This window comes from Priapulus caudatus, unplaced genomic scaffold, assembly GCF_000485595.1.
Source record: "Priapulus caudatus unplaced genomic scaffold, Priapulus_caudatus-5.0.1 Scaffold835, whole genome shotgun sequence".
NCBI lineage: Eukaryota > Metazoa > Priapulida > Priapulimorpha > Priapulimorphida > Priapulidae > Priapulus > Priapulus caudatus.
The window spans coordinates 55,475-69,201 of record NW_014577896.1 but is presented as its reverse complement, the minus strand read 5'-3'; the positions used below and the strand labels follow the sequence as shown (position 1 = coordinate 69,201).

The 13,727-nt window shown below is 50.3% G+C and overlaps 2 protein-coding genes across 2 annotated transcripts in view; both read left to right on the top strand.

Moving 5' to 3' along the window:
* The first annotated feature begins 683 nt into the window (after nucleotides 1-683).
* On the top strand, nucleotides 684-11,389 carry LOC106813852 (partitioning defective 3 homolog). The gene is made up of 10 exons (XM_014818088.1): nucleotides 684-687; nucleotides 1,654-1,799; nucleotides 2,380-2,517; nucleotides 5,577-5,618; nucleotides 7,322-7,424; nucleotides 7,969-8,098; nucleotides 8,796-9,018; nucleotides 9,609-9,760; nucleotides 10,182-10,416; nucleotides 11,243-11,389. The coding sequence occupies exons 1-10, from the start codon at nucleotides 684-686 to the stop codon at nucleotides 11,387-11,389; spliced, it is 1,320 nt and encodes a 439-aa protein (XP_014673574.1).
* A 1,130-nt stretch (nucleotides 11,390-12,519) lies between these two features.
* LOC106813857 (partitioning defective 3 homolog) overlaps nucleotides 12,520-13,727 on the top strand; it is a 17,520-nt gene continuing 16,312 nt past the window's right edge. The window contains exons 1-2 of the mRNA XM_014818097.1: nucleotides 12,520-12,558; nucleotides 12,917-12,994. Of these exons, the coding sequence (XP_014673583.1) occupies nucleotides 12,540-12,558; nucleotides 12,917-12,994 (97 nt within the window). The 5' untranslated portion in view covers nucleotides 12,520-12,539. The remainder of the gene's footprint in view (nucleotides 12,559-12,916; nucleotides 12,995-13,727) is intronic.

The following is a 13,727-nucleotide window of genomic DNA, read 5'->3' as shown; positions in this document are numbered from 1 at the left end:
GACCACACAGGGTAATGCTGTTAGTAGGCAGGGCTAGCACAGGGTAATGCTTGTAGGTAGCAGGGAGTAGCACAGGGTAATGCTGTAGGATAGCAGGGGTAGCACGCGGGGTAATGCTGTAGTGTAAGCAGGGCCACACAGGGACTGCTGTTAGGGAGCGGGTGCACAGGGAGTAATGCTGTAGTAGCAGGGTTAGCAAGCATGTAATGCTTGTACGGTAGCAGGGTTAGCCACAGGGTAATGCTGTAGGCTAGCAGTGTGTAGCACAGCGGGTTAATTGCTGTAGGTAGCAGCGACCACACAGGTAATGCTGTAGGTGCAGAGCGTAGCACAGGGGTAATGCTTAGGTAGAGCGGCTAGCACAGGTTAATGCTGTTTAGGTTAGCAGTGGCCACACAGCATGGTAATGCCCTTGTAGTAGCAGACCACACAGGTAAGGTATGCTGTAGGTAGCAGGGTAGCACAGCTGGTAATGCTGTAGCGTAGCAGTTGTAGCCACAGGGTACATGCTGTATGGTAGCGGGGCCCACAGGGCTAATGGCTATAGGTAGCGGGACACAAGGGGTAATGTGTAGTAGCAGGGTAGCACAGGGTAATGCTGTAGGTAGCAGGGTGCCAGCGGTAAATGCTTGTAGGTAGCAGGGTAGCACAGGGGTAATCGCTGTTAGGTAGCGAGACCACACATGGGTAATGCTGTAGGGTAGCATCGGAGGTTAGCACAGGGTAATGCTGTAGGTAGCAGGGTAGCCAGGGTAATTGCTGTCAGGTAGCCAGACCACACGGGTAATGCTGTGCGTACACAGAGAAAGAGCGGCGTTAATGCTGATACGGTAGCAGGGTAGCACAGGGTAATGCTGTAGCGTAGCAGAGGCTAGCACAGAGTAATGCCTGTAGGTAGCGCGGCCACACAGGCGTGGTATGCTGTAGTAGCACGGACCACACAGGGTAAATGCTGTAGTGCAGTGGTTAGACGGGTTAATGTGTAGGTAGCGGGTACACGCCGCGTAATGCTGTACGGTAGCATGGGTTAGCACAGAGGAATGCTCGTAGTAGCAGGACCACCACAGGTATTTTTTTGCCCTGTACGCGCATAGCAGGACCACACAGGTTAATGCTGGAGTAGCAGGTCTTAGCACGGGTAACTGCTGTACCCGGATAGGCAGGGTGCACAGGTAATGCTGTAGTAGCAGGGTAGCACAGAGCACAGGGTAATGCTTGTAGTAGCAGGCACACACAGACGGACGAAGTCAGGACTCGACAGTACCACCAGAACTACTGCACTGATCGGCTATTACTTGACGTGCCCTTCCCAAATTGCCGTGATGTCCCGGAGATTGGCCGATATCACAGGCGACATAACTGCCGTGGCCCCTCTACGGTGATTGGCCTTCTGTTCCTATCCATGACTTCCCAACTAGTTTGTATGTGTGTGTTTATTCCTCTTGTGACCCCATGAGAGTGCTATTATACAGCTAAAATAGTACAATGTATCACATAATACTCATTACATACAGTAATACATGTATTATTTCGGCTCTTCATAGCACTGATAACACCGGTCTTTGTAGGAATGTTTGACTCGGTGTACCGCTTTAGACATGGCGATGATGTCTCTCTAGCTGGCTGCTTGCACCAATTCTGGTGCTCTTGTAGGACAAGATGGCCTGCTGGCTATAGGTGGACCACGCGGGACAACCAGGCCCGGCTCCAACGGCCGCCTTTACATCAGAACATCCTGCCGAAGGGAGCCGCGCATCGGAGATGGCCGCCTGAAGCCATGGGAGGACCGGTTCATGGAGTTGTGTTCTTGCTGTGTGCAACGTGCTGCCTACGCTACACATCGCTACATCATGTTCTTTTTTATTGATCTTATTACATCATATATTATTAAATTACTTTATATATATATATATATATATATATATGTTTAGTTACATAAGTGGTTTATAGTAATGTTTTTTTATATATCAATACATTCTATATTGACTGATAGGCACCTAATAAAACCTAGATTGAAGCTAACAATTTTACCGCGTAACCCCAGTACGGAATGGGGGTACAGGTGGCAGCACGAATACATCGCGTGAGAGGGGGGCATCATTTGTAAAGGCACTGCTCAAGCACGTGTGGCGTGACATCTTGACAAGTCGTTTTTTTTCGGCCACCCGCAGGCCACCACTCTTTGTTCCTTGTCGGGGAGCTGTCCGTGACGATAGCGTTTTCGCGTCCATGACGTAGCGGTTTTCGCGTCCGTGACGTAGTCGTTTTCCGGTCCGTGACCGTAGCTTTTCGCGTCCGTGACGTAGGCGTTTCGCGTCCGGTGTACGTAGCGTTTTCGCGTCCGTGGACGTAGCGTTTTTCGTTGTTTCGCCACCAGTTGTGAACGGGATTGAGATGGATGGCCAAAGTCTCAGCAGGCAGGCGGTGCAGATACTGCGGCAGACGAGTGGGATGCAGTCGTTGACCTCGTCGTCTCACGCCAGGAGGTGTTTTGACACAACGCTGCCCCGAGAACTGGTACGTGGGCGCTACCGCCACCTGGTGGGCACGCGGATGATCAGGTGATAGGTGGCGGTGGGGGGCGTCGGTGTTGAGGGATGGGTCGGGCTGAGGGTTTGGTCACTGTTGTGTTTGTGTGGGTTGTGTGCGCAGATGGAGGTGGTGTAGCATTGCAATTAAATCTAACGGTGCCTGTGATTTCTGTGCGCGCTGTGTTTGCGTGTGCACGTAATGCATGACCATGCTAGTCCGTTTGGGTTTTGTGTTTGAATCTTATTTTCGGTCCAAACTAGCCTGGCAAACTAGGCTTGGAAATAGATTTACCTGCCTGAGCTGTGCAATAAGCATCACACAGATGCATAGATCTGATGGTTGTTAATGACTCATCACGTACGCTGAAGAGAAGAGAGAGAGAGAGAGAGAGTAGGAGAGAGGAAGAGAGAGAGAGAGGAGAGAGAGAGAGAGAGAGGAGAGGAGAAGAGTGAGAGATGAAGAAGAGCGAGGGAGAGAGAGGAGGAGAGAGAGGACGATGGAGAGATGAGAGAGAGAGAGAGAGGAAGCCAAGGGATGAGAGAGAGAGAGAGAGAGAGAGGAGAGGGGATGAGAGGAGGAGAGAGAGAGAGAAGAGGAGAGAGAGAGAGATGAGAAAAGGACGCGTTGGTGGAGATGGGAGGGTGGAGGGGAGTGCGTGAGACGAGGGAGTGAGGAGAAGGGCAGTCCAGTCTTATTCTCCCTACTATCTCCACCGTACATGTTTCCAATTTTACCTGTCCACGTATCCTCTATGGCTTCCCTACATCTCCACCTCGCGCATCTCTTTCCATACGTTTCCCCTGCTACGCTCCGATAGCTCCTTATCTCTCTGGTCCTTATCCGCGCTATCCAACTCCTCCCTTACCCCTGCCTGACCGGTCACTATCTGGTGTGTACCCTTTCTTGCCCCACCCTCACCGTTCCTCGACACGATCCCGCCTTGCCACGTCACACCCGCACTCTGAAGACCGATAGGACAGAGAAAGAGGTTAGAGTGAGGGATGGTTGAGGGGGAGGGAAAGGGACAGATACGATGGAGAGAATAGAGAGAAAGAGGATGAGGCAGACAAGACACACGGACTGTGCAGATAGACAGGAGATGAGAGAGAGTAAATGCGATGAGAGATGAGATGGCCTGACGAGGAGAGGATCGAGATCGCGAGCCAGAGAGAGATGAGGAGAGAGAGAGAGATGGAGAGGAGAGAGAGGAGAGAGAGAGAGATAGAGAGAGGAGAGAGATCGAGGACGTGTGAGAGTATTGGAGGGAGACGAGAGAGAGAGAGAGTGAGATGGAGAGAGAGAGAGAGAAAGAGAGGACGAGAAGAAGGAGTGAGAGAGAGAGAGCAAGAGAGAGAGGAGAGAGATGATGGAGGAAGAGAGAGAGGAGAGAGTGGCGATGGAGGAGAGGGAGAAGACGTGATGGAGAGGAGGAGGAGAGAAGCGGAGAGAGAGTGAGAGAGACGGAGAGAGAGGAGAGGAGAGGAGAGACGAGAGAGAGAGAGAAGAGAGGAGAAGAGAGACGAGATGATCTGAGAGCAGAGAGAGCACGAGAGATGAGAGAGAGCAGAGAATAAGATGAGAGAGGAAGGAGAGCGAGAGAGAGAGAGAGGAGAGAGACGATGAGAGAGAGAGAGAAGAGAGCCACGAGACAGATAAGCTGCTAACATGTGCGCTTTGAAGTTCTATCTTAGGGGGGGTCGCTTGCATTGATGCTGTGTCTGTGCCTGCCTATGCTCGCTCTCTCTCTGTCTCTCATCATATCTCTCCGATTATATGTTATACTAACATTTCCCTCCTACCCTATCTACATACTCCCTTCTCTTATCTTCTTACTCTATTTTTTTTCTCGACCTTTATCTATTTACCATCCAGCCTCTTCGCACTTTATCTTATCTTCCATTCATTCCATCTCATTCATTCATTCGATCAACAATTCCATACCATTCATTCATCAATCCATCCGACTGCCAGTCCATCGCATCCATCCATCCATCCATCCTCCTATCCATCCATCAATCCATCCATGTTCCACCATCCATCCTCCATCATCCATTCCTCCATTCCATCCATCCATCACATCCCATCCATCCACTCCATCATCCGATCCATCCATCCTATCCATCCATCCAGTTCTGCCCGATACTTCCATTCATCCATCCATCCATCATTCATCGCATCCATCCATCCATCCATCATCCATCCTGCCATCCATCCAGCCATCCATCCATCATCCATCCATCCATCATCCTCTATCCATCCAATCCATCCATCCATCCAATCTCATCCATCCACCTACTTCTAAACCATCCATCCATCCATCCATCCATCCTCCATCATCCATCCCATCCGATCCATCCATCCATCACATCTCATCTATTCGTCCATTCCAATCGCATCCATTTATCCATCCATCCATCATCCATTCCATCCTCATCTTCACCATCCAATCCATCCATCCAGTTCTCCATCCATCCATCCTCCATCCATCATCCATCCTCCTCCTCGCATTCCATCCATCCATCGACATCCATCCATCCATCCATCCTCCATCCATCATCCATCACCATCCATCGTCCATCATCATCCACATGCATCCATCCCACATCACATCCATCCATCCATCCATCCATGCCAATCCACATCCATCCACCATCCACTCCATTCCATCCATCACCACATCCATCCAATCATCATCATATCCATCCATCCATCCATCCATCCACCTATTTATCCAGCCATCCATCAGTCCATCCATCATTCTATCTCTCCCCCTCCCCTTCACTTCCCCTGTCTGTATTCCTCTCTCTCTCTCGCTCTCTCTCTCTTCCCCCTCTCACTCTCCCATGACATTCCTCTCCTTTGTACATCCATTGCCACGCTCCTCTCCAGCTTGGCTTTCTCCAATATCTCATCTCACACATTGTTCTCTCTCTCGCTCGCTTGACATTGCTGATGCTGGATAACTGATCACGTGTAATAACCAACACTGTTCGTGGGGGCAGATTGCAGAATAGTAGAATTTCTGCTTTGTATTGCACCTGTAGGTGGCGCTTGACTCAGTGCCTGCAGGCACCCTCTCTTGCCGGGTGAGTGGTTTGTACACCTTAACGCGCATAACACTGCCTCTACTACCGTGACAGGTCGCGACCTGGGAGAGGGATTAGCAGAATAGTGGGACAGACGTAGACGCGTTTTTTTTCGCAAATTGTAGCTATATGTATTTTAATCCAAATAGGGGCTGAGCGTTTGTTATTTTAATGTTAATGTTACTGTATAAAGTAAAAATATTTAAAATTACTACATTTATTTTTTGAACTAAGTTTGTAAGGTCAATCTTTTTTTTTTTACTTTAACTTGGAATTCATCGATCATAATTTTGAAATCTCAAAACGTGTAAAAATTTGTTCTCGCCAATGTCAGAAGTTCTGAGAGGCAATGAAGCTGTTTAAATGGACAGTCAGTTACTGGCTTACTGCTAATTAATTAATTAACGATGCAGATCACTAGGAAGTCCGGGGCTGTGGTCTCAGTGATAGAGGCAGGTTATCAATGGTTGTGGAACTAACCGTATGTGCTTTCGTGTGTGCGTGCACGCGCGTGCACGTGTTTAGCATGTACTAACGCTTTGCAAAGCCATGTTTATGGCTGGCTTGCTGTGAGTATCCATGTTTGGGATACGCTTCCATGCCTGCTTTATAACTAACCCAGTAACTAACCACAATAACGCTACAATAACACGACTGGCTCTTTCAAGCTGACAGCAGCTAACACATGCACGTTGCCGTGTGTACGAGTTGATAGGCAGGTGATCGTGCATCTTGTGCTTTGAGTAATAACAACAGCATGCATGCAGAGTAACAACTACAGCAATAACATTGCACACTGGTGTCGGTCTATGTCTTAAAACACAAGAACAGTACTGCAGAATGGCAAACAGCTGGTTGTCATTACATGTTTGTTGGCGTCGCAACCAGCATCTTCCAAATACGTCCAAATCGTCCAAATCTTCCAAACAATGCGAACTTTCTTTCAGGGGCAAGGACAATCAACGCATGCTTAAACTATAGTAATGAATAGTTGTAATAATTTTATCACAAAAATGACTAATTATCGAAGTGTTTCCATGATCCATCATATATGTAAATGTCGATAACTCAAGTTTATACTTACCTGTAGGTTCATGTTTGTATTAATGCATTGTCACTGTGTTTGTTTTTCTCGTTTGTTTGTCTGCCATGTTTATGTTTGTTCGCTTGTTTGTTGTGAATCATTTCGCTGTGGGGTGGTTGTTTAACAAGAGTAGGTGTATAATCTTACGTGGTGTCTACACTGTGTGTGCATTCACATGGCGTTCATGTGATGGTGGAATAGAGAAACCAGCATCTGTATAACAGCATACATGCTAGGGTCTTCATTCGCTCTGTTAATTACGTTTTCTTAAAGCTATCGCAGACAAGTGATACGGAGGGGGCAGTTGAATAAATACTGAAAAGAAATAGAATACATATAAATATATATATATGTGTGTGGGGCAGTTGAATAAATACTGAAAAGAAATAGAATACATATAAATATATATATGTGTGTGTTATAATGATCAAATAATAAGTGAGTTTCGTGGGGTTGGCACACCTAACATTTCATACAACACTGTAACCCCCGCAGCGCTGCTGCGCATGTAAGGGCAGCGCGGCGGCGGCGGCAGCGGCGGCGGCGGGGGTTATCGCGTGGCATCGATGGCATGACTTGTAAGCGCGCGCGTGTGTGCGCACCATGATTGTGCTTGCAGCCGGCGGAGAAGCTAGGCGAGGACGTGCTGCTGACGCCCGGACTGCAGAAGGAGATCCTCACGTTCGAGATCGCCGTCAACGATACGGGATCTGCCGGCCTCGGTACGTCGATCATCGCGCCGCTAGATCACCGGTCATTCACTGTGTGATGCTAGATCACCGGTCATTCACTGTGTGATGCGATGCTAGATCAGCAGTCATTCATTTTCTCAATGTGACATTAGAATACTGGCAGTCCACCGTATCACACCATTCACTGTGTAACACTCAATCACCATTCATCTGAAGGTCATCATTGGTAGTGTGTCATTCCAGCTGGCAACAGATGCAATAATGATCCTAACACTCAGTTGCTGACATTACATTCTTCTTCACGCTCATTCACCTCATCTCAACATGTCAACACACGTCATCGTAACACTCGACTACGATTCATCCTAACATCAAATCACCTCTCTCATTAATCAAACGATTAATGAGTAAAGCAATTAATTAAGTAATAAAAAATTTAAAAGTCAATTAAGCAGGTATAGAAAAAAAATTATGTCAATTAATAAATTGAGCAATGAGTAATTAAACGATTAATGAGTAAACGATAGACGCGTGATCTCGCTAACCTCCTCCACCCGCCATCTCTCCCCGGCAGGCGTCAGCGTGAAGGGAAAGACGACGAACACGCCCAACGGACCGAAAGATCTCGGCATCTTCATCAAGTGCGTGATCCATGGGGGCGCGGCGCACAAAGATGGCCGCCTGCGCACCAACGACCAGCTGCTGTGAGTAAACAACGCACGCACGCGCCGCGATCGATAGCAGACGACCGTGGTGAAGTAGCGTAGTGGAAATAGGGGGAAGCTTTGGTATGCACGCGTGTGAAAAACACCTGTGTGAACTGGACTAGCTTGCAGTAACAATACACAACAGCCCAAGGGGAGCGTGATTTTCTTGGTCGGGCATGGTGGAGTGAATATGAGAAAGGAGTCAGTGGAATGGAGTGGAGTGTGGAGTGGAGTGTATATTGGAGACGTGGACCATCTATCTATACAGGATGGAGATCCACTGCCGTCCACCCAACCTGAGTACAATGAATTCATCATTCGGTGCCAACGAGCTATAAACTTGAGCAAACGATGAGCTAATCCATACCTGTGTGTGTGTGTGTGTGTATGTGTGTGTGTGTGTGTGCGCGTGCACGTGCGTGCGTGCGTGCGTGTGTGCGCATGCGTGCGTGCGTGTGTGCGTGTGTGCGTGTGTGTGCGTGTGCATGTGTGTGCATCCGTGTGTGTATATGCGCACGTGTGTGTGTGTGTTTGCGTGTGTGCATGCGTGCGTGTGTGTTTGCATGTGCGTGCGTGTTTGCGTGTGCATGTGTGCGTGCGTGTTTGTGCGTGCGTGCGTGTGTGTTTGCGTGTGCTTGCGTGCGTGCGCACATCTGTGTATAATCCGTGACCCCGCGACCTTGCATCATGACAGGTGCGTTAACGAGCAGGGCCTCGTCGGTAAGACTAACGACGCGGCGATGTCGGGCCTGCGACACGCGATGCAGGGAGGGCCGGGCGACGCGGCGGCGGCAGCGGCATCAGTAGCTGCTGACAGCATCACCGTGGTGATCGCGCGGCGTCTGCCGTCCACCGCCGACTCAAACAAGAGCATGGACTCGAGCGACGGCAACGTCGAATACCTCGCCATCACAAAGGTACATTGTCGTGCCACCAGGGGGCAGCACGCAGGTGCCACGATGCCCAAGGAGCTAAATATAACAAGGAGAGGAAGCAGATTGGCTGTGTGCTTTTCGCTTCAAGGACGCCATCTATGGACCATAATCAGCTGAAACGGCTGTGCAGACCCGAACCCAGAGACAATAGAACACTAATCTGTTCTAGGCCAATATGACCAAATATGGCAAAGATTTGGGTCAGATATGGCGGCGCTTCCTCTCCTTGTATATATTTAGCTCCCTGGCGATGCCCAGAGCACATTTATTACTGATACCAGGGGGCAGTAGGCGTGCGGGTGGGGGTGAGGTCAAATAACTTCGAACAACTTCTTTGTCATCAATGAAGGTATGTGTGTCCCCAGGTGGCAGCACGTGCATGAGGGACAACTTCACCACATAAAATAATCCTTGTTGAACAGAAACACGTATGCCCATGCCCCAAGCTCTTCAAGCAGCCAAAATAATAAAAAACAGAAAATAAGCCAAAATCGACAGATAATAGATTACAACCGGGCACGCAAACAGCGAACGGCAACAGCGAAGTGACGATCGCTGTTTTTCGCCACCAGGTGGACAATGAGCTTTACGCGGAGGAGACGACGGGCGACGGCTCAGAGGACACGAACACGACGAACACGCTCAGCACGGTGGTGCCCTCTCGTGGCCCCGTCGGCGACGGGCCCCCCCTGCCGAGCATGCAGAGAAACCCGGTGATTGACAGGTGGGTGTGGCCGCGGAGCGCGCTTGTTATTAACGCAGTGGCTACGCGTCCGGTCATCCATTACAAAGCTCAGCACAGATTCCCATATCCACGTCACGATTAGGCCATGCGCATCCATTTTCAAATCGTTGATTTTACTGGATTTACTATTGCTTCAAAAGTTACAAAAACACTCAAAGTTACAAAATACCTGAAGGTAAGTAATGTTATGGTCAAAACTTATTGTTTATTGTTTTTTACTGAAAAAATATAGTTGGGTTCACATAAGAAATATATGACCGGACGCGTAGCCTGGGAGGAAGCTGGGCGTCCGGTAACCGGACGCGTAGCCACAGCCTTTTATTAATTAAGTAATCTATAGTTCGTTTCATGTTATCTACATTAGATTATATTTAATCTAATCTAATCGCGCCTCCCTCAGGCTGACTGGTACCAACAAACTCTACAACGACTCGTACTACCGAGCGACGCACGAGAGCATGATGGAGGGAACGGCGCAGGAGAGCATGATGATGGAGGGAGCGACGGACGAGCCGGACGGAGGACGCATGGTGCGGTCGCCGGTGAGGGAGGCGCGGCGCGGGGGCGTGCGCTCTCCTCCCGTCATCGACGTCGCGCAGGAGACAATGAGGATCGTCGCTGACTACGACAAACAGGTGCGTGTGTGTGTGCTCGCATGCGTGTATGTGTGTGCGCGTGTGTGTGTGTGTGCGTGTGTGTGTGTGTGTGCATGCGTGCGCGTGTGCGCGCATGCGTGCGTGTGTGCGCGGCGCGTGTGTGTGTGTGCGTGTGTGTGTGTGTGCATGCGTGCGCGTGTGCGTGCGTGCGTGCGTGCGTGTGTGTGTGTGTGTATATGCGCGCGTGCGTGTGTGTGCGCGTGTGCGTGTGTGTGTGTGTGCATGTGCGTGCGTGCGTGCGTGCGTGCGTGCTTGTGTGTGCGTGCTGCTTGTCGTTTCTGTATGAGATCACAAAAATGCCAAGCAACCCTATATTTATATACCTATATCTATAACAATATACCATATACGTACTTGTAGTTTTATGTTTACTGATATTAATAATAATTACTCTACAGTAACTCTCGTATGTCTCAATTTTATATATCTACATGCGCATGTTTTGTTTCGGTGGAGAGAGATCAGCAGCATTAGCCGTGATGCCCAAGGAGATAAATATAACAAGGAGAGGAAGCGCCACCATATCTGGCCCCAAATTTGGGTTCGGCAGAGACCCTAGAAGAGATTAGTGTTCTATTGTCTCTGGATTCGGTCTGCACAGCCGTTTCAGCTGATTTTGGTCCATAGATGGCGTCCTTGAGGCGAAAAGCACACAGCCATTCCGCTTCCTCTCCTTGTTATATTTAGCTCCTTGGTGACGCCAAGCCTGCAATATCTCAGCTGTGGGTTGTAATCGTGGCCAGCTTCAGTCGTTACTATCACCTGGCAGGTCAATCGAACATTCTTCTCGTATTCGTTCTTGCAGAATGCGTGGCAGCCGCCTCCCAGCAGCCGCGGCCGTGGCACGGCGACCGAGGTCAGCAGCAGCAGTCTGCCACCAGATGTCAGCACGAGAGCACCCGAGCCGCCGGCGTGGCTCATCAACTGGCAGGAAGAGTCGATTGAGATGTAAGCAGTAACATCGCTGTGGTAATGTAGTCGATCTTCGATGGGCCGGATTTCTCGGACATGCTCTGGCGGCCGAATCCCTCACGATCGAACGCCTGGTCGCCAGCACCGATCCTACATGCCGGTGGGAGAGAGAGAGAGAGTCATGTACTATAGGCAGGGCTGTAGCTACCATTAGGCAATAAGAACAAATGCCTCCTACAAAATTTCTTCTGGGGCCCTTAAGCGGGCCCCATACCCCATGCCCTATTGGCTCGCTTTGCTCCTTGTTCTTTAACTCACAACATTTGCCTCCTACAATCTGACCTACTACCTGACTATAGGTAGTAGGTACATATTCATGAACGTACGTATTTGCACGCCGGTGGGAGAGAGAGAGAGAGTCGTGTACTTTATGTAGTAGGTACGTATTCATGAATGTACGTATCTGCACGCCGGTGGGAGAGAGAGAGAGAGAGAGTCGTGTACTATGTATGCGTGTATGTATACACACACGTCAGTATGTATGTATGTATGCATACATGCACGAACGCATTTACATGTACACGCTCGTAGGTGCAGGCATGATTGTGCTGTTGCTGCTAATATGTGTGTGTGTGTGTGTGTATTGTACATATGTATGTACACACACACACAAGCAGACACACACAGACACATGCACATACGCACGCACGCGCGCACATGTATGATTGCAGTGTTGTTAATGCAGTACATACACACACGTATGAGATCACGTCTGCACACACACACACACACACACACGCGCGCGCGCGGCATGTGCTACCACTCCCCCTTACCTAGCAGCTGTTCCCGCATGCGCTGCCACTCCCCCTTACCTATCAGCTGTTCCCACATGCACTACCACTCCCCCTTACCTAGCAGCTGTTCCCGCATGCGCTGTCGCTCCCTCTCGCGTTCTTCGCGGAGTCGTTTGTTGCGTTGGTAGGTGTCCGTGCTCTTGGCAGGAACAGCTGCTACTTAAGGGGTAGTCGTAGCACATGCGGGAACAGCTGCTAGGTAAGGGGGAGTGGTAGTCCATTCAGGAACAGCTGCTAGGTAAGGGGGAGTTGTAGCACATGCAGGAACAGCTGCTAGGTAAGGGGGAGCTACAGCACATGTGGGAACAGCTGCTAGGTAAGGGGGAGTGGTAGCGCATGCGGGAACAGCTGCTAGGTAAGGGGGAGTGGTAGCGCATGCAGGAACAGCTGCTAGGTAAGGGGGAGTGGTAGCGCATGCGGAACAGCTGCTATGTAAGGGGGCATGGGGGTGCATGTGGGAACAGCCACCAGATGAGATGGGAGAACTCCCTCAAACACGAGATAAAGGAAGAACCTCCTGCAAGGAGAGCCACACAGAGTGTTCAGCGTGGACGCAGAGAACAACCACATGTTTCGTGTGATGAACGTTCCACAATATTCCACGTGTTCTTCCGGGTGTTCGAGGCAGCGATGATTCGTTTCGCGACAACCGTTGTAGACTGCCGACGTTGAATCAGGTTTTGTTTTTGCTCCCCCACGCCGATGCATCGCAGAGTTTGTCGTGAGAAAGGCGGGTGCAGACTACGCACGGTGCGTTGCTAACGGATTAAAACGCAGTCGCTCATGCAAAGGTAACGTCGGCATGGCAACGTCACTGCATGGCTGTGCTCCCTCAGCACCTAGACGGACGCCGGGTGGCATGTGTGCGCCCGCGCACCCTGCGGCTACGCACTCGGAGCCAGTCTAGGATGGCTGCTGGCTTTAGTTCCGTGGCATGTTTGGCACGCTCCCCTTTCGCTCTCCTCACGCTAGCAGCACGCGCGGTTATTATTCTGTGTGTTTATAGTGCACGCGGTCTCATTGTTGTGTTTTATTTTGGATGTTGATGCTCGTGGTTGTCATAGCAACGGTTGCCGTGTGTCGCATGAGTCATGTCTGCCGCCTGCATGCTAGTCGGCGGCCATCTTGAATGAAGAGAGAGCGTGTGTGCGCGCGCACGCGAGTGTGGACGTGTGCGAGTGGCGTGTGTGTTTGTGCGTGCACGTGTGAAGAGAGAGCGTGTTTGTGTGCACGCGAGTGTGGACGTGTGCGAGTGGCGTGTGTGTTTGTGCGTGCACGTGTGAAGAGAGAGCGTGTGTGCGTGCACGCGAGTGTGGACGTGTGCGAGTGGCGTGTGTGTTTGTGCATGCACGTGTGAAGAGAGAGCGTGTGTGTGGACGTGTGCGAGTGGCGTGGGTGTTTGTGCGTGCACGTGTGAAGAGAGAGCGTGTTTGTGCGTGCACGCGAGTGTGGACGTGTGCGAGTGGCGTGGGTGTTTGTGCGTGCACGTGTGAAGAGAGAGCGTGTGTGCGCGTGCACGCGTGT

What these genes read in the sequence shown, in the direction of transcription:
- LOC106813852 (XM_014818088.1), top strand. An exon ending in AATACCTCGCCATCACAAAG is followed by an intron (nt 9,019 to 9,608) that starts GTACATTGTCGT and finishes TTTCGCCACCAG; the next exon opens with GTGGACAATGAGCTTTACGC. An exon ending in TCGCTGACTACGACAAACAG is followed by an intron (nt 10,417 to 11,242) that starts GTGCGTGTGTGT and finishes TCGTTCTTGCAG; the next exon opens with AATGCGTGGCAGCCGCCTCC.